The 20,974-nt window shown below is 46.8% G+C and overlaps 1 protein-coding gene across 1 annotated transcript; it reads left to right on the top strand.

Moving 5' to 3' along the window:
• The first annotated feature begins 11,969 nt into the window (after nucleotides 1-11,969).
• On the top strand, nucleotides 11,970-19,585 carry ACOD1 (aconitate decarboxylase 1). The gene is made up of 4 exons (XM_075563566.1): nucleotides 11,970-12,275; nucleotides 13,232-13,321; nucleotides 15,209-15,414; nucleotides 17,898-19,585. The coding sequence occupies exons 1-4, from the start codon at nucleotides 11,970-11,972 to the stop codon at nucleotides 18,865-18,867; spliced, it is 1,572 nt and encodes a 523-aa protein (XP_075419681.1). The 3' UTR covers nucleotides 18,868-19,585.
• Nucleotides 19,586-20,974: the final 1,389 nt, after the last annotated feature.

Here is a 20,974-nt window from a genome sequence, read left to right as displayed (position 1 = left end):
TGTTATTAAGCCCCTGTGCTAGGTGTTGAGAAGCAGCCTTGGTTGGTGCCGTGGTTAAGCTGACCTCTGTGTTAGAGGCAGTGCTCCCCTTCCCCACTAGATGCTCGTAACTGAACACTTCCCCAACTTGTGATGATGAAGAAACGGCACAGGGTCAGAACTCCAGGCTTGGTGGCCGCTGCGCACTTACAGAGCTGGGCCATGAGGAGAAGGAAAGGGTGGAGAAAAAGAAGGGAGAGGTGCTGAGGCAAAAATCCCACGGCAACAGAGACAGCTTCGCCCTTTGGAAGCCAGGATGCTAAGCAGGCTGAGAGGAAAGATGGGATTACAGTCAGATCCCACTGCCCCTTATGAGCCATTATCACCTTGGAGTTGATGCTGTTTGTGGCTCTGTTACAAACTGAGGCACTCTCGTGGTGCAGTGGTTAAAGTGCTCAGCTGCTAACCAAAAGGTCTGAACCCACGAGCCAGTCTGCAGGAGAAAGAGAGGTCATCAGCTTCCATCAAGATTACAGCCTTGGAGACTCTATGGGGGACCTTCTACCCTGCCCCATAAGGTAATTATAAGACAGAAACCACTCAACAAAAGTATTGTGGGATTCGGGGGGGGGGGGCTTTTATCCTTTAAGAATTAAATGCACAAAGGATGAGTTTGATGACTTTTCTCCCTAATGTAACAGCAGGAAAGTGAAGCTCGGTCACTAAAGCCCATCAGACTTGAGTATACCTTCCTGGGCCCTTCCACAGTGAGGGCGTGGCAGTCATGGCAACCCACTGCTCGTCTTCGTGTGAAGGTGGCCTTAGATGTCTCAACTCCAAGCTTTATTGTCACTGTGAACTGAGAGTATTCTGAGGTCTTGACCTCTTCATATTTGAATGGAGAATAGCAACAGTGACAAGTCATGTAGAGGGGGTTTTGAAAAGTAAAGCAATCTACTACATGTGCATGCACATTTACACTAACACAGACGTTTAATTACCCACACCGAAACTTCCAAAGGGGTAACACTTGGAATGCCAGTTGATGTCCCTGGTTCCTGTCCATTCTAACCCTTTGAATCAGTCCAAACCATTGGCCAGGGCCAATGGAGCAAAGCAGGGGCAGAGTTGAATTTTTTAAATGTGGATGATTGGACACACTAACCAAAACTTGAAAACTTAGAAGTTGATTAGAAGAGGCACATAAACCCTCTGAGGAACCTGGTGCCTGATGGCAGCAGGTTTTCCCATTATTGTCGAGACTATGGAGCAAACACAAAGTCAGGCAGTCAGCCACCGTCTTTGAGCTGAGCGCTGTTTCTGATGCGACCAATGAAGCAACATGCACGCTGCCCTTACATTCTAAGAAGGTGATTCTATTTCTAGGATGGCTTTGACCCATCATTTTTCCCACCCTGCTTAGTGCTCCAGTTAATTCATCTTTTATAATTCTGGGCCCATTTCATTGCTGATTTATTGGCAATGACTGAACTGGGCTGAACCAATTGAAAGTCCTCAATAAATTTAGATGGACTATTTAGGAAGGAGGACTCTCTGGGAAATGCCATTAAACACTCAGCTATTACCCAACAGGCAGGGGGTTGGAGCACTTTGGGAGAATGGCTTGGTGATGTACTTTCAAAAGATCACAGTCTTACTCTGAAACCCAGGGGGCCACCAGAAGGTGAGCCAACTCCACTGGATTCTCTTGCTTTTGTTTTTATGCAGTTATGAATTACATAGTCATAGAATATAATAATCTTTTTCTTGCTGGTGTCTATCCCAGTGGTCCTAATGTTAGTAGTGGGTGCCATTGTGCTGGTTTTGACTCATAGCAACCCACGACAGCCTGTCCAAGCCTGCACCAACCTCACAACCTTGACTGTATTTGAACCACTGGTGGGATTCAAATCAGTTAAAAGTCGGCTGGCTGCCCTAATGACTGTTTTAAGTATTTTGAGAGAGAGAGAGAGAGAGAGAGAGAGACTAAAAGGTAGTATATTGTTTCAACCTATCAGGGCACTACTGTTGCCCACACGAACATTAAAAGAGTAAGGGATGTAAATTTGTGAGTTAGAACCCCGATTACAAGTACCATTTCAACAACCAGCTCGCCAAACTCCAGAAAAAAATTAGGTATCGGGTTCTATTGAACTGGTGCGAAGTGGCTGAATCCCACCACTGATTTGAGCCCATTGTTGCAGTCGCTGTGTCAGTCAAACTCATGAAGAATCTTCCTCTCTTTCCCTGACTTGTTCAAGCCTGCTGCACTTCTCCAGGACCTGGTTCCTCCCGCTAACATGTCCAAAGTGCATGACCTGACGTTTCACCCTTTCCTTCTAAGTAGCATTCTGACTGTACTCCTTCTAAGACAGATTTGTTCACTCCTCGGGTGACTCGTGGTCCATCCAATCGCCTCCACCAGCACCAGCACTCAAAGGCACCAACAGCTCTTTGCAGGTCCTCTCTATTCATTGCTCAGCCTTGGCATGCATATGAAACAATAAATAATACCATAGCTTGGGTCAGGCAAACCTTAGCCTTCAAAAGGACATATTTGCTCATTCATACTTTCAAGAGACCTTTTGCAGGTGTTCCCAGTGCCTTTCATTTCCTGGATTTGGCTTCTGTATGCATTGATTGTGGACACAAGTAAAATGAAATCCTTGACATCGTCAATTTTTGCTCCACTATTGGAATGTGACTTATTAGTTCAGTTGGATTTAATTTTCTTTATGTTGAGGTGTGATCCATACTGAAGGCTGTTTCTCAATAATTGTGTCAAGTCCTCCTCTAAGAATGGGTGTCATCTGAATATCCCACATTGTTGATACACCTCCCTCCAATCCTGATGCCATAAGCTATCTTCTCAGATTATTGGCTCAGTGTACATACTGAATCATTTCATGAAGAGATACAGCCCTGATACATAGCTTTCCTGATTTCAACCATTCAGTGTCCCCCTTGCTCTTTTAAAATAACTTCTCTTGGTCTATGTCCAGAACCTGCATGACCAAATTGTCTGTAATAACCATTCTTTACAATGGTATCCTAATCTGTTATGATCCATACAGTTGAGTACAGTGGCAAAAAGTTAGACATCTTTCTGGTATTCTCTTCTTTCAGGGATGATAGGATACCAGAAACTATCTCCCTCCTTCTACATCCTTGTCTGAATCCAGCATGAATTTCTGGGAGAAATTGTACTGCTGCAATCATTTTTAAAATTGTCTTCAGCAAAATGTGTGTGTGCTATTAATGACATTAACACTTCCCATCTTCATTCCATATTCTTTTGGATCACTTTTCTTTGGAATGGGCACAAATATGGATCTCTCCCGCCGAGTTGGCCAGGCCTTCCAAATCCCGTGGCAGAGATGACTGAGCACATCCGGCACCAACTCTGCTTGTTAAGACCCGACTGTCCTTCTGCCAACCCCTGGACCCTGATTTCTCACCAATGCCTTCAGGGCAGCTGGACTGTATTTCTATGTCATCAGTTCTTGGCTACATGCTTCTTTCTGAAATGGCTGCACATTAGCCAATTCTTTTTGCCGCAGGGATTCTGCACACTCCATGTCCTTTAGGTGTTTGCTGCAGTGTTCAATGCTCTGCCCATAGACTTCTACACTTTTACAGCTCTAGGCTTGAACTTTTCTTCAGTAATTTTGGAAATGCCAAGTGTGTTCATTCATCTTGGTTTTCCATGACAATATTTGAGCTACCCTTTTGAAACCATTTCTTCAACTTTTTAACTTTATTTCTTCCTCTAGCTTTAGCTACTCTGCATTTAAGAGCAAGTTTCAGTGACATTTCTGACATCTATTTTGGTCTTTTCTTTCATTCCTGTCTTTTTAATGATATTTTACTTTCTTCATGCACTTGTACCAAGTCTTTGATGTCATCTCACAATTCATTTGATCTTCAGTTCAATGCTTCAAATCTATTAAGATTTGAATATAAATTCAAATGGGTTGATCTCCCATGTGACCCATTTTAAAGTTGTTTCCATTTTTAATATGTTCTGATTTCTATACTATTGAAGTTTTACTCTTGTATTTTGTCACCATTGGTGGTGTTGTTGTTGTTGTTTCTAGTTTTATGAGTTTCTATATGTGAAATCCAGACAGGTGCATATATCGACACAATAACTGGATTAATAATTACCCAGTGGCATGGCAGGGGAGGGTTAGAGGGAAATGGGAGAGCTAACAAAAATGAGGACAAGGAAAAAGAAAACAGTCTAAAATTGATTGTGGTGGTGAATGTTTAACTTTTAATAGGACTGAATTATTGAATTCTATGTGAATTATGTGTCAATATAACCATTTTTAAATAAATAAAATGCTGACTTCCAAAAAATAAATTCAAATGGGATATAGTCAAGGCCATACTTTGGCTTTCAAGAACTTGCTTTCATGTCTTTCAGCTTCAACTTAAACTTTCACATGAACAACTGATGGCCTCTTCTGTAATTAGCCCCTGGCCTTGTTCTGATGATATTGAGCTTTACTGTCTCCTCCGAACCATATTCTATTGGATTCCTTTGTATTGCATTTAGTAAGGTTTCCATGCATAGTTGAAGCTTATGTTGTTGAGATGAGTAATAAGTTGTTGGTCTTGCAGGAACTTGTGAACGAAATTTCTGATTGGCTGCCATTCATATAACATAGCTACAACAATTACAAGAAGTTACCATCACAGGACTCCTAGAGTTTTGTAAACAGGACATTTCCATTAATCTCAAAAAAATCGGAGGTTTACTGTGTTCTGAGTTTTAAGTGTAAATTAATGAATAATGAAACTAGCCCTTCTGGCTTCATGCGTCTGGTAACATAGCTATTTCTAAAGGTTCATTTATAGCACAGCGAAAAGATCGTTTCCTTAGAATGCATAGATTTTTAACACTTAACAAGGTCACCTTTAGAATTACGGGTAAGAGAATTCATGTTTTCATAATGTAACACTTGTAAATTTTTGACATGAGTAACCAATTTGTACACACGCTCTAAGGCACGCTGGCAGGGACTCTTCATTGACCTCAGCCAGCAGTTCAAACTCCTCAGAAAAGGAGGTTATCTGGAGCTATAAAGATTTAAACTTCAGAAGGCCCATACAGTGTTGCTCAGAGACGAAATCGACTTGATAGCAGTGCTTGGATGTAATAAGTATAAGGGAGCCCTGATCATAGTAACTGTTGCCAACTGCAAGGTCAGCAGTTCAAGCCCCCCAACTGCTGCACAGGTGTGGCTGCTCCCACAAAGATTCCGTCTCAGAAGCCCCAAGGAGCAGTTCTACTCTGTCCTATAAGGTGGCTAAGTCAGGATCAGCTTGATGCCCATTGGTTTGGTTTGGAGTTTTTATATATAAGTACAAACCAGTTGGTGAGGACTAAGCAGTCCCAGGAGCCCCTGAATAATGCAAATAGTTAATACATTCAGCTGATAACCGAAAGGGCTGAAAGTCAAATCCATTCATAGTCACGTCAGAAAAAAAATCCTGGGAATCTACTGACAAATCATTGGCTGAAAATCCCATGGAGGACAGCTCAACTCTGACAAATATGAGGCCAGCATGAGTCAGAATTGACTTGACAATGGATGGTAGTGATGGTGGCGAAGCAGCCCAAGGAAAGTGGCAGTGACTCAGGACAACACAGGTCAGAACAAGCCAGCCAAGTAAAGAGGCCTGGACAGTCTTAGTTGATGCAACCAAGCTAAACACATTGCCATGGAGTCAATCCAAGTCATAGCGACCCCCATAGGTCAGGGTAGAACTGCCCCCATGAGTTTACGAGACTAAACCTCTGGGCTGTAGAAAGTCCAGTCTTTCTCCCATAGAGGGACTGGTGGTTTCAAACAACTGGCCTTGCAGTTATCAGCCCAACTCATAACCACTATGCCACAAGGGCTCCTTGGTTGATGCAGGCTCTAGCAATAAAAGTGAAAGCGGGAGCCCAGGCAGTAGAGGTGGAGGAGGGGTGGCCAGGGATCGCCACATAGAGGAAGAGCAGCTCAGGACCAAACAAAGCAGCAGACGGGGAAGACGGGTGGTTAACACCCAAGGCCTCTTAAAGCTCCTCATTTCAGGCTACTTTAAGTTTCTGGTTGACACATCTGTTCCCAAATAATGAGTGAAATGAAAGGGGAAATGGAAATGTACCCTAAAGAGTATAAATGCCATATTGTATTTAGCAAATCACTGTTTGGGGACATTTGATTGTCTGTCTTGGAAGATGTCCAGAGTGTTCTTTAGTGGCGAGGACGGCGAGACTCTGTCTCACATCCTTTGGACATGTTGTCAGGAGAGGCCCGTCCTGGAGAAGGACATCATGCTTGGCAGAGGGGCAGCAAAGAAGAGGAAGGCCCTCAATGAGATGGACTGGCACTGTGGCTGCAACCATGTGCTCAAGCACAGCAACAACTGTGAGGGTGGCCCAGGACCGGGCAGCGTTTCGCTCTCTCTGCATAGGGTCGCTACGGCTTGGAACCAATTGGATGGCACCTAACAATAAACAAGATTGTGATCAATTTTTAGCTAACACTTTTACATATGCCAGAAGTGTCCATTATATATAGATACATATACATGTGTGTATGAATGTGTAGATATTTCTAGAAGTGGACTAACCAAAGAATTTTTTTAATTCAATGCCTACCCTCTAGGCATGAGATGTAGTCCCAATTTTGCCATCAAAGTATTTTCTCCTGCAAGAAAGCACATGACCAGTTATTTTAAATTCTAATCTCATTCGGTATCTATTGATGAGTTAAACAAGTGAGGAAGTTGGAATGAGTGAGTTGGGAGGTGTCGAAATGGTGGAAATTCTAAAGTTAGAAACACAAAGTGAAAGAGAGTGGGGTTGAGAGGAGCTGAAGGTATATATGCACCCACAGAGCAAACGGATTCCTGCTCCCATTCACTGCCGAGGAAACCCGCCACCTTACAACATGTCACTCAAGGTACCGTTGCATTTCGTGTAACTTCTTTGCGTTGGTCTTCTCTCTTACTTTCACTTTTCTCAATTTGGCCAGCTGTCCTCTCCTTTTGAGTCCCCTGCGTGTCTGCTTCAGAAACAGCTTTAACCACTGTTCTCCTGATCTCGGGTTCTCCCACCGCCCCCTGGGCTTTCAGCAGTGGTTTGCAAAGAGGCGGCTAGCAGGGGGATCTGTACATTCACTGAACTTTAACCTCCTGGTTCTGATGGCATAGTTGGCTATGAGTGTAGCTGAGAACCTCAAGGTCAGCTGTACAAACCCGCCAGATGTGAGAGAAATGAGGCTGTGGGCTCGAATAAAGCTTAAAAATCCCAGAACCCCCTATGGCAGTTCTACTCTGTCTTCAGGGCTGCTATGGGTCGGAACGGGCTTGATGGCAGTGAAGGTGAGTTTGGGCCACCCCAGGAGCCCAGGTCTGCTGGTGCCCTGGGGGCCCGCCATAACTGAACTCTGGTGTGGGAGGGCGGAAGCCATAGACCATTAGCTTGGTTTTCTCAAGAACTCAGTATGACGCCAGACACCTAGAAGGGTCAGTATGTAGCCAGTGACGGCACCTGATGTCCTAATTCATGCACGGATCTTAGCATTTCACTACAAAGGGATGTCAGTGCCATGAGATCATCGAACAGATCAAGAGGGCATCTTTGGGATAAAGGCAGGCACACAGCTCCCAGGCAGCTGAGCAGGTGCTTGTTTTGCTAATGCTTTCTGCCTTCCGGTGCACAGGGCCGGGGTGGGGGGGGCAGTGACTGTTTGGTGCTGAGGATGGTGTTCAGAACCTGTCAGGATGTCCCAGGGCACCTGGAATTCAGAGGATCTAAAGAACCCATCACTAAAGGAACTCATCAGCTAGGAGGAGGGTGGGTGGGTGAATGCACTTAAAGACAGTAGCCAGAACTTGAAATTCGTATTTCATCTGATGGATAGTCAAAGCCAGCTCTTTTCTCCTCTGCCTTCCAGGCCATCCCTTTCCCCCTCAATATGTTCACTCCAATTTCTCAGAACAATTTAAGAAAACTCACTGCCATCGAGTCAAGTCCAATTCGCAGCCACCCTGTCGGGCGGTGTAGAGCTGCCCCTGGGGGTCTCTGAGACTGGAACCCTTTATGGGAGTAGAAAGCCCCCGGGGGGCTTTAGAATGCTGACCTTGCTGCTGGCAGGCCAACTTGAACCCCAGAGTGACTCTTGTCCAAGCTGACAGAAACAGCGGGCTGTTCTCCCAGCCACCATCTCTCTGCTTGCTCCTTCCCCAGTGTCAGATTTTTTTTAAAAAAAAGAAAAAGCAGGTTATCCTTTTGAAAATTGCAGATAGTCGCTGACCTGACAAATCTAGAGACTCTAAATTATGGGACGAGCTGATGGCCAGGCTGAGACACTTTGGATTACAGATTCTACTGCTATATGCCCCTTTCACTGGCCCTGAGCTTAGAAACACAGCCCTGGATCCCAGGTCCTCTAGTCCCTCCCCACCCACCTCCACCCTCAGCTAAGCCCTGAAAATGAAGATTCGTAAAAGCAGCCCTGGGGTGCAGTGGGTTACAAGTTGGGCTGCTAAGTGCAAAGTTGTCAGCGCTAAAACCACCAACTGTGGTTTTCTGCCTGCAACATTCTGTGCAGAGCAGGGGAGAACCTAACAGTTATGAAAGGGGCTTCCGAGTCAGTGCGAGTGGTCAAACTGCAGCTCTCCGGCCATATACTGCTCTTTCAGTACAGACATGAGGTTCTGAAGGAAAATTCTACCTCCAAAATCCAGCTGGACCAGAGCATGCACACTGGTACAGCTAAGAGGTCTCAACACACATAACCCAGGACAGATACATCCATCAGGACAATGGGAGTGGCAATACCATGAGTGTAGGGGACAAAGGGGGACATGGTCGACATATAACACACCCCTCAGGGGGATGAGCAACAGAAATGTGGGTGAAGGGAGACAGTGGATGGTAAAGGTAAGAAAATAATTTATAATCAGGGTTCATGAGGTTGGGGGAGGGAGGGGGAAAAAGAAAAGCTGATACCAAGGGGTCAAGTAGAAGGCAAATGTTTTGAGAATGATGATGGCAACAAATGCACAAATGTGCTTAATACAATTGATGTATGGATTGTCATAACAGCTATAAGAGCCCCCAATAAAATTCTTTGTAAGAAGAAAAAAGTAAAGTAAAACTATCCTAGTTTCATCGATATTATTCAGATAGTGATGATTTCATGTGTTTGTGAAAATATATTTTTGAATATTTTTAAATTGGTATGAGGGACAGGAATAGCTCAGCTCTCTTAAGTGTTTGCCAATCCCAGGAACTGAGCGGTTGCCTTGGAAGAAATTTACTTCTAAAAGACCAGGCACTGAAAACCCCTAGAGAGTCACCGGCATCCTACAGATGCTGACTCGTGGTGACCTGGGGGGATGGGGTGAAGCTACCCCTGTGACTTCCCAAGACTGTGACTGAGAGTGGAAAACCCAATCTTTCTCCTGAGGACCAGCTGGTGATTTCGAACTGCCCACCTTGCAGTTAGCAGCCCAGTGGGTAACCACTATGCTACGGGACTCTGTCTTGGTTGTACATAGGAGCATCGATAATTTGAGGGGGTGTCATGTTTTAAATACATGTCTATCACACAAGTTTTGCCAGTGAAGTAATTTAGAGGTATGTGACCCATGGAAAGCAATGACAGCAACCGGCTGTGCTAACAATGTGATATTATCATCATCAGTAGCCTCTCTCCTTTTCCCTCCTGTCCCTGGTATCCCCCGATAAACTTCATTCTCTACCCAAAAAACAAGTCCTATGGAGCACGGCCCTACGCCAACACCCACAGACTCAAGCAGGAGTGGGAACGGACTCAGCAGCCACTGCTGCGAAAGGCTGGGCACAGGGTGAAACAGAACTTCCACACGAGCACCAGTGTCCCCAAGAGGAAATGCAGGAAGCGGGGTGATTGCTTCTGCGCTGAGGGACCTCGTCCTTGAAGGGACTCGGACACTCTGCTGCAGATAGAATGTGCAGAACCCCGCGCTTGGTTTTTGCCGAGACAGCCCACGGGTACTTACTTCCTGGTCAGTAAATCCAGAGCAAGGCCCTGCAGAGCCAAAGGCCACCTCCTCTCCTACTGGCACTGCCATCCTGCGAGGTCAGAACCAGGGATTTGGCAACAGCCTCTTAACTGCCCTCATCTGCCCCACACCAACCCACCGTCTACACCGCCGTCTCTATAAATCTCTCCTAAGCATGAATCTGCTCATATTCCTGAAACATGTCAGCACCCTAAGACTTGGAAGCCTTCAGTGGGACCTAACTTGTGCCATTCAGACCTGATCTGCAAACCCATTCTCCCTCTCACCTCTGTCCCCGCGTGCAGCCGCCCCAGGGCAGCTGGCTGGATTTAGTGCGTCACAGCCTTTGACTGTGCTGAGACTTCTACCTTTGCCCTCTGTCTCTGTCCCCTGCACCTTTACCTGGTCAACCCCTCCCAGCTTTTATAGCCAGCTCCAGAATCAATGGCTCCAGGCCATCTCCTGCGAGAGAGAATGAGGTTCTCAAGCCACATAATTTAAAATTTTCTTTTAAAGAAGAAAATGATCAAATTAATTTTGAGCTCTTTGTGAGCAGGGGTATATATTTCAGATCATCATCTTTGCATTCAACAACTTATCAAACCTCCCAGGAGCTGGCCCAGCCCACCCCTTCCCTCACTGGCCCACCCCCATCCAGTCCCTCTTTCTCCTCTCTGGTGACCCAGGGTTTCCCAAAGTCAGCACTGGGAACAATGCAGGGAACTGCAAACTCAGAGAGCCGACTTTATTCTTGGTTACGGGCTACATTACCAACGTTTTTAACTGCCGGGCAGGTGGGGGTGGTGGGAGGTAAGCAATTATTTTCACATTTTGAAAAGGGGACAGCAGGCCAAATAGGCTTGAGTCTAGCCCATTGCTTCCCCAGCCTGCACACCTCTGGACACCACCAAAGTCTGTCTCCTCTGGTATCCTGAATGACAGCATCTCAACATGTCTCCAATATTTTAAAATTATTAGTAAGCTGTCTCACATGTTTTTAGGAAGCCTGGTGGTGCAACAGTGAAGCACTCAGCTACTAACTGGAAGGTTAGCAGTTCAAACCCCCCTCTCCCCCCGCCCCACCCAGGAGCTGCCTGGGTTAAAGAGCCCCATTAAGGCCTTTGGGGCCCTCCTACTGTCACCTGGGTCACCACCAAAGGTAACTCAACAGCACCTAAGGCTCACGTTGCAGATTCTGGTGTTCTTCAGGAAGTCTTCGGCGTGCAGTGTGCCCTTTACATTGAAGACACATTTCCGCTCGGACTAGCCTCATTTCCAGTGCTTAATAGCCACGGGCGGCAAGCAGCTGTCACTTTGGACTTGAGAGCCCTAGAGAGCATTAGGAATCGCCCTGCTGTCTTAACATAGAAGCCTGTATGGCCCTTCCCGAGGTTCCACAAGTGGAGACCTGGGGTCCGGAATGTGCGGTTTCGACAAGGAGGTCATGATTCTGATGAGCACGCTAGCCTGGCCGACACGGCCGGATGTGTGCTTGCTCTAAGTGTGCCGAGTCTGGAGTGGGATCCACAGGGGGCTGTGGCCTGGCCCCCCACTTTAATAGCTGGATGACCTAGCGCTTTTACCTTTCCTGGCCTCAGTTTTTCTCATCTGCAAAGTGCGACCTGCCCGTTGAAGTCAGGTGGAGTCTGAAAGAGGTTAACAGATTTAAACGACACAGCACAATACCTGTCACATCTCCAAAAGTGGGGTCTACTAGCTGTCTGAATTTCACTGTCCCCTTTGTGTCCCCCCTTCCTACTTTGCGAGAGGACCCTCCCACCACCCCTCTGTGCTTGCCTCCGCCAGAGCCTACGGTCACTGTCTGCTTGCTAGTCTGCGTCCTCAGCTGGAGCAAGGGCAGAAAAGTGGTTAATGTGTATTTCACAAGACGCCCTTGAACCTCTCACATAGCACACATGCCGAGTAGTATATGTCATATGTTAGGAATTAGACTGAATTGGAGCGATTCAGTATCTTCCGATGGAGAAAAACTCTTTATCCCAAATGGCCTCTCGCAGCAAGGACGTGTGGAGGTGCCAAATGGCCCGAGCCTTGTCCTCCTGACACTTTTCCCTCTCAAGTCTGTCACAGAAAGCTTTGCCAGAATGATCCACGGCTTGCAGGTGGCTCACCTCACAGATGGCGTCATTCAACGGAGCAAGAGGATGATTCTGGACACCCTGGGCGTTGGGCTCCTGGGGACTGGTACAGAGGTGTTTTACAAAACCAGCCAATATAGCAAGGTAAGGCGCCCCGGGGCCCTTCGAGAGATAAAAGGGAGGTGCACACACTCCTCTCGACCGCAGGAGTGCACCGAGGCGCGTGCGCGTGTTCTAACCACTCGCCGTGTCCTTTGGTACATGGTCTTTGGCATCTGTAGCCTTGCAGTCTATCGTTTCATGCTTCACGATCTTAGATTTCATACTCGTTCACATCCTTCGTGGAGCCACTATCTTAATGCCATGGGCTATTAATGTTTTATAGCTCATCATTGTCATCACTAAAGATGGTGGGATTTTTTTGGTCTGAGAGTCTTAGAAGCAATCGTACCAGGGTGCCCCAGAACCGTTGTTCATGCAGAGGCTCTGAGATTCTGTGACAAGAGGTGGTGGTGTGCTCTAAGCAGAGCAGGTTTCGCAGGAGAGACGTACTGGGTCCCTCTCCTGAGAATGCACTTGGCATTGACTGTTTGTATCATTGTTACTATGACTACCACCCCCCTCCTCTACCACTTCCCAGAAAAGTCAGAAATGTAAACATTCAGATTCTATCCCCTTGTAGAACTGCTGAATCAAGACCCAGGATTGAGCAAAAGTGTGTTCTCTTCCTTCCCCGGCAGAGTTGCAGATTCCTCTATCACAGTGGTTCTCAACCTGTGGGTCGCGACCCCTTTGGGGGTGGAATGGCCCTTTCACAGGGGTCACCTGATTCATAACAGTAGCAAAATGACAGTGATGAAGTAGCAATGAAAATAATTTTATGGTTGGGGGTTCACCACCACATGAGGAACTGCATTAAAGGGTCGTGGCGTGAGGCAGGTGAAGAACCACTGCTCTGGCGGGAAGGGAAAACTCCATCAGGGCTTGACTCTAATTCAGGGGTTTCTTCAGGAAGGGCTGGGGTGAATCCCCGTTCTTGAAGTTGCAACCTGGCATGTTGTGTTCACCACTATGTCATTTCTTTCTTTCTTTTTTTCTAGATCTACACTTCCAACATCTCCAGCACAGTTTGGGGCCAGCCCGACTTCAGGCTCCCCCCAGCCTTGGCTGCTTTTGTCAATGGAGTGGCTGTAAGGATGTCTACGTGTCTTTTTAACGGGTGGATGGTTTTGTGGTGACAGTACTTTTAGAGCTAGGAAATCTCGCAGGAACAACCCAACTGCCAGGTCTTACAGATCACTTTAGTTCAGAGAGGTGAAGTGGCCTGCTGTCCCTCATACGTGGTCATTTGAGCTTTCATGTTCCTTCAGAGAATTCATGCTTTTCAAAAAAAATTGTGAAGGAAAAAAGTTGGAAACTTTTAGATGAAAAAACACTCCTAGGATATACCAGTCTAAATAGTGGATATGGATGGGTGAGTGATGGATGGGTGGGTGGCTGGCTAGACGGACAACTCGATACTCGGATAATTTTCTCAATTCTCACAGTACTTCCTTCTCCTGTAGGTGGCTACTGTCACAGTAAGAGGTACTATCTAGCAATGTTGGATTCATTCATTCATTAGAAATGTGAACCTTCGATTTGATAGTCCATATATTTTAATGGTCATAAGATGACTATAGTTTTGAATAGCCCGTAAGATGGCTACAGTTTCAGAACCAAAAAGCAGTGTTCCTCCCCTGATGGAAGCTTGCTCTGCTTTTCTCTGTTGGCGACAGCCTATAAAATGCAACTTGGCCATGAGCACGTTGGGGTTTCTGAGATTATCCTGATTCTGAGGACAAGAGCTCAGAATATTCAGAGTCGAACGCAAGGGTGAATCCAGAAGTCAACGCCCAATAATCCGAGGGAAAACATACCAGCCACATTGACTAGACATCAAAATCTACTTTAAAATAAACTTCTAGTTACAACTAGCTATTTCATAAAAGGGGAAAATAACTGGCTTTTAAAAATATTTTATGAATTGATATTTAATACATATATCATTATCATTCTATATTTCAAGCACTTTGAGGAGAATGGTACAATTGCTACCACAATCAGGATCCAAACATTCTCTTTCTACAGAAAATAACTGGCTTTGATGAAAGAGGAACTAAATCTTTAGAGCCCCAAATCATGATTTTAGAGCCCCAAAACAGCTCAAGGGCTAGCCTGGGTTCAAGTTTTCTGTCCTATTTTTACAAATTCCCCATCAGTTTGGAATAACTTCCAGATGAAAAGTGGCAAAAACATATAGCCTGGTGTGAACTCACAAGAGCCATGTGGAATAAAGGGGATTAACGTTTTAGAGCAAGCGATTTCTAGTGAGCGAGGGAGCAGGAGTGGCCACCTAATTTCCCAGCTGTGTTTTTCGGTGGGTGACATGTTTTTGCAGTCCCTGGGTGGGGTGAACCGTTAACATATTTGCTGCACACTGCGAAGTTAGAGATTCGAGTCCATCCCGGGGCTCCGCAGAGGAGAAAAATCTGGCGATCTAATTTCGAAAGGAGACAATGAAAATCCTATGGGGTTCTGCTCCTCTCAGACACGACTCATGGGCGCCAGGAGTCAGAGGCGGCTTAAGCACTACCGCTTCACCCCTTCTCTGGGGCTGGGGCTGAGCGTGCTCTAACCCATGAGCAAGGTTCAAGTCCAAGATCTTCCCAGGTCTTGCTCACCTCCCAGCAGAGGGGCGATCGGGCCCAGTGACTAGTCATGGGACTAAACGCTAATGCCCATCCCTTTTCAGAGTCGGATCCCAACCCTTCCCATCCGTGAGGTCATTGCTAAGCTCATTAGGTGCCCTTGAGGTGGTTCCGACTCCGAGCACCCCCACTGACACGGAACGAGAAGGAAAGGTTGGCGGTGCTGCACCAGCCTCACACCCGTGCTGTGTTTCAGCTGGTGGGTGCAAGGCTTCCTCTCTGTTAAGAAGAATACTCAGCTTTCAGTTAGCTGAACCCTTACTGGTGCGCGAGCCATGACGTCAGGAAAGCACACGTTGGTTCCGTTGTGTTTGTTGGCTTGTGCAGATTCACTCCATGGACTTTGATGACACGTGGCACCCGGCCACCCACCCTTCCGGAGCGGTCCTTCCTGTGCTCACCGCTCTGGCTGAAGCCCTGCCTCAAAGTCCAAAGTTCTCTGGCCTGGACCTGCTGCTGGCTTTCAACATTGGCGTGGAAGTCCAAGGGCGCTTGATGCACTTCTCCAAGGAAGCCAACAATATCCCAAAGAGGTACGGAGAGAATCTGTCCTAACAAAAGTGAAACCCTCTGAGCGCGGTTGCTTAGAGCAGGGGTGGGGAAACCTTTTTCCTGCTAAGGGTAGAAAATATTTGGATGTTTATAGCATCATCCTCAGGCCATACTGGCTGAACATTTCATTAACTCCCCACCAATGTGATGGTTAGGCACCCTGAAGGCATAGTAGTTACCCGTTGGGCTTCGATCTGCAATGTCAGCAGTACGAAACCACCAGTACCTCTGAGGGAGAAAGACGGGGTTCCTACTCCCACAGAGTTCCAGTGTCAGAATCTCGCAGGGGCTGTTCTACCTTGTCCTTCAGGGTCGCTATGAGGCCACACTCATTCGATATCAGGGAGTGTGAAGGTTGGAGTGACATCTCTTTGATGAAGCATGTGGTTTTGATGCTTTCACAAGCCAGGGGTTTCCCAACCCTGGCTTAGAGGTTGGCTAAGTTGGGGATACTAACAGTAGTGTTGGCACATCTCATGTCCTATGTTCATATGCAAAGGCATAACTTCCGAAGTGCTAATGAGTCATTTCCTTTGGGCGTAGACAGTGAACGTAGGACCCAACCTCACTGTCATCATGAGTGGACTCCTTAAAGGACAGAGTAGAACAGCCGCTGTGGGTGCCTGAGACTTTCTAACTTTACAGGGTAGACAGTCTCTCATCTTTTTCCAGCAGGACAGCTGGTGGGTTTGAACCAGACCCTGTAGTTAGAAGTTCAGTGTGTAGCTAGCTATGCCACCAGGGCTCCATCAAGAAATCAGGAACCTCTTAAAGGCTTGAAGATAAACAAGCAGCCATCTAGCTGAGAAGCAACAAAGTCCACATGGAAGAAGCACACCAGCCTGAGGTGTCAATTGGATCAGGTATCAGGCATCAAAGACCCAGAACAAAAAATCATGTCAATGTGGATGGGGAGCAGGAGAACAGGTGCGGAGTGGAAACACAAAGCCAATTTGTAGGCAATTCTACATGCCCTTACAAGAGGGTCACAGAGAGGAGATGGGCCAGTCAGGGTGCAGTGTAGCAACAATGAAACATACAGCCTTCCTCTAGTTCTTTCATGCTTCCTCCTCCCTACCCCCAATATCATGACCCCAATTCTACCTTACAAATCTGGCTAGACCAGAGCATGTACATGGGTTCAGATAAGAGCTTGCAACACAGGGAATCCAGGACAGATAAACCCCTAAGGACCAATATTGAGAGTAGCCATACCAGGAGGGTAAGGAGAAGGTAGGGGGTGGGGAATAAAGGAGGAACCGATCAAAATGATCTGCCTAGAATCCTCTCCTAGGGGAATAGACAACAGAAAAGTGGGTAAAGGGAGATATCAGTCAATGCAAGACATGAAAAAATAATAGTAATTTATGAATTATCAAGGGTTCATGAGGGAGGGAGTGGGGGGAGGGAGGGAAGAAAATGAGGAGTTGATACCAGGGGCTCAAGTAGAAAGAAAATGTTTTTAAAATGATGATGGCAGCAAATGTCAAATGTGCTTGACACACGGATGGATGGATGGATGGATGGATGGATGGATGGATGGATGGATGGATGGATGGATGGATGGATGGTGATAAGAGTTGTATGAGCCCCAAATAAAATGATTTTTTTAAGAGAGAAAAAGAAATCAGTAAGTTCCCAGGGTGACTCTTATCATTCCGGTATCCCATCCCCAAAGCAGAATCGACTGACATTCTCTAGGGCCCTTCAGGTACGTGAGAACATCCAGAATTTCCTGACCCTATTTGCACATCCCATAAGTCAAAAATGGTCCAAAGATGACAGCTTCATAGAGATCGCTCAACCTAATTTTGAGTCTGTCACTTAGCCCGGCCTGCGGGAAAGGAGGCTGCGCTACTGGGTGCGTTTTTGTAGTTTTTACAAAGTTCACATATTTTAGATATTTACTTGAGCCTTCAGCAACTGCCAACAATTTTTGCCTCCCTGGTGCCAATTTGATGATCACTTATCAAGTACTTACTGGATGTCAGGCCAAGGTAATGGGTGAATTCATTTTAATCCTTTTAAAGCCCTATTAGGTAGATTATCACATTTTATGTAAGAGAAAATCAGGCAGGAAGAACGTGAATAACGTACCCAAATGCACATAATTCAGAAAAAAAATAGGGAAGATCCTGTGGGTGACATAGATGGTGACCAGGCTTGCCTACTAGCCCAAAGGCTAGGTGTTCAACTATACCCAGAGGCTCTTGAAAGAAAGGCCTGGTGATCAACTTTTGAAAACTCAGCCAAGGACACCCCTGTAAGGACAGTTCTGCTCTGACACACTTGGGGTTGCCATGAGTTGAAATCAACTCAGTGACTACTGGTTAAAGAATGGCAGAGCTGAAACTCACTGAGGTCAGGCACTGTGGCTACAGACGCTGGGCTCCTGACCGTGACACTGACTGCGTCGTGGCTGATTAAGTTTGTAAATCTCCGACTCTGTTTCTCTGCTTTTCAGATTCCACCCGCCCTCGGTGGTAGGAACTCTGGGTAGTGCTGCTGCTGCATCCAAGTTTTTAGGGCTCAGCTTGGCTAAGTGCCAAGAGGCCCTGGCAATCTCCGTTTCCTATGCCGGGTCACCGCTCGCAAATGCTGCCACGCAGACCAAGCCCCTCCACATTGGCAATGCTGCCAGGCATGGGGTCGAAGCTGCTTTCCTGGCACTGCTGGGTCTCCAAGCAAACAAGCAGACGTTGGACATGAAGGCAGGGTTTGGGGCCTTCTACACCAACTACTCCCCCAAGGTCCTTCCCAACCTAGATGCCTACACGTGGCTGCTGGACCAACAGGACGTGGCCTTCAAGCGTTTCCCTGCACACTTGGCGACCCACTGGGTGGCAGACGCTGCTGCCTCTGTAAGACGTCACCTTGCCGCAGACAGAGCCCCGCTTCCTGTCGACCATATCCAGAGAATTGTGCTCCGCATTCCAGATGTCCAGTATGTGAACAGGCCCTTCCCAGACTCAGAGCACGAAGCCCGCCACTCCTTCCAGTACATTGCCTGCGCCACACTGCTCGATGGAGGTGTCTCTGTCCCATCGTTCCACAGATCCCAGATCAACAGGCCACAGGTGAGACAGCTGCTCAGGAAGGTGGTGCTGGAATACCCTCCGGACAACCTGCCAAACTTTAATAACCTCTACTGCGAGGTGAGCGTCACGCTCAGTAACGGAGCCTCCTTTACAGAGCGAGCTGATACCTTCTACGGTCACTGGAGGAAGCCGCTGAGCCAGGAGGACTTGCAAGAGAAATTCAAAGCCAATGCCTCTGGGGTACTGCCCTTCAACAAAGTGGAAGACCTTCTAAGGATCGTAGAAAAACTAGAAGACCTAGAAGACTGCTCAACATTAACCACACTTTTAAAAAGCCCCTTTCTACCGCAGGCGGCTTCGCAATCTAGCCAGCATGCATCTAAGCCCATCCTGTAATCTGTCCTGAAGGCAACCAAAGTCTAAATCACTTTGCATTTGGGCGATTCCACAATTGCTTTATAGACCAAGGGTCAGCTGTTTGGTCGGCCTACCCAGAGTTCAATGAAGTAAGTTGAAGAGAGGCCTGAAATCAAACTGGATCGTGTATGCATATATATGATACAGCCAATTAATATGGCCTTATTAGCCTTAATTCCTCATCAGATACAATTCTGTACTCCATGCCTGTAGCTATGCTCCCAGTTTGGAGGGAGTTCTGCATTATAGGACTGAGGTGGGTGAATTCCTGATCTCAGTCAGGGTATGAACTAGGCCACACCCTTTGTTTCCTTTAGGGCATCTTTGAGACTAGTGGGATGGACGACGGCATCCTTTGTTTTCCTTGGGCTTGTGCTTGGCTAAAAGACAAACTGCGCCTCCACCAAAGCCATTCCTCCACCTACATGAGCCATGGGGACAAAATGGGAAATCCCAAGACCATTTGGAAGAGCACATCCAAGATCTCTGTGACGGCTGAGACCAGATATATCAGACACGGTGACACAGAGGCTTTGAGGAACAGCGCTGAGGCTAGGCTGTACCTCCTCATCTATCTATCCTGAGATTAGGAACATTGGGACAGAATGATAGGTGGGCGGGTTCCTGGTCCATGCAAGCAAAGGCCAAGGGACCATATGGCTGAGAGACTGAGGAAAAGTGCTGCTGTGGACCAATTACTGTGTGCTTACTATTTGCTGATGTGTGGTAACTTATTAATGTCCTTAATAAACTCCCTTCATTCTAAGTGGTGTCTGTAAGTTTTATAGCCATTGCAATACCTTATCCAATCCAGCAGAGGAACAGAGTGCTGTGGGCGAAAGGCTGGTCTCTAGGTAAAGGATGACCCATAGGGGGTGTGTCTGATCCCTGCCTCATGGCAATCGGGAAGCCAGAGGTCATATATGGTCACCTCCATTACCGTTTTCTGCAAAGAATCATTTAGTCCTGGAGATTTCTCACAACCAAAACGCAACTCGGTGCCTTCGTGTCGATGCCCACTCCTAACACCCATACAGGACAGGGGAGAACTACTCCCTGTGGACTTCTGAGATTAACTCTTGACGGGAGCAGAAAGCCCCATCTTTCTCTCAAGCAGCAGCTGGGGGTTTCAGACGGATGACTTTGCACGTCACAGCTCAAGACATGACCACTTTGCCATCAGGGCACGCTCTTTCTCAAGACAGTTCCAGGTCAAACAGAGTCAAGAAACACAAAGAAAATGACGTTTTAAGCAGCTAAACGGCTGCAATTCAAGTCACCTGTGCTTTCTTCTCATAAAGTTCATTTTTTCCGGAGGATTTATGAGCCTCACAAACTCACAGCTTGACAAGAACCCAAGCCTGTGTGCATATTTGCTGACAGTGGGAAAAGGGTCTCATCTGCTGTGCCAACAGACAGTTTAGGCCCAGGCTTATTTCCAAGTCTTGCCGTGGAAGAGGGCTACTGAATTTACACAGTATGGCCCTATGATTTCAAATATGCTCTGGTGGCACACAGGTTAAGCACTTAGCTGGAATTTACCTACTGCTCCTCAGAAGAAAGACGTGGCGGTCTGCGTCCCTGAACATGGACAACCTTGGAACCCCCGTGGGGCAGCTCTTGCTGTCCTGCAGTGTTGTTGTGGGTCAGAGCTCACTCAACTTGACAGCAAAGAATTTTGGGTTCAGTGAGTTCAAATCCTACCGGTTACCAGATGTGGCCTGGGACTATTACCTGGTTTTCCCTGCCTCTGTTTCCCTATTTATTAAGCGGAGATGAAAAGTGGACTGCAGGCGGAAAGGTGGTGTGCCTGGAGAAGCCATGCTCTTAACCAGGGGTGTCAAACTGGTGGCCCACGGGCCACATGCGGCCCCCGAGGTAATTTTTTGTGGCCCACGATGCTCTGAAATAAAATGAAAATAGAAAAAATTGCTATGAAGAAAACAGTGCTCAGGGGAGATCGAGGCAATACCGTACACACAATTCCCTCATTACGTTTTATGTTCTGATCTCAATCCTCTATCTAGTCCTTTATGCATATATCAGATACATGCTTAATAAATGTTCTCACAATATTTTCATTTTA

The sequence above is a fragment of the Tenrec ecaudatus genome, chromosome 11 (assembly GCF_050624435.1).
Source record: "Tenrec ecaudatus isolate mTenEca1 chromosome 11, mTenEca1.hap1, whole genome shotgun sequence".
NCBI lineage: Eukaryota > Metazoa > Chordata > Mammalia > Afrosoricida > Tenrecidae > Tenrec > Tenrec ecaudatus.
The sequence above is the reverse complement of the archived record's forward strand: the minus strand, read 5'-3'. Positions and strand labels throughout refer to the sequence as shown.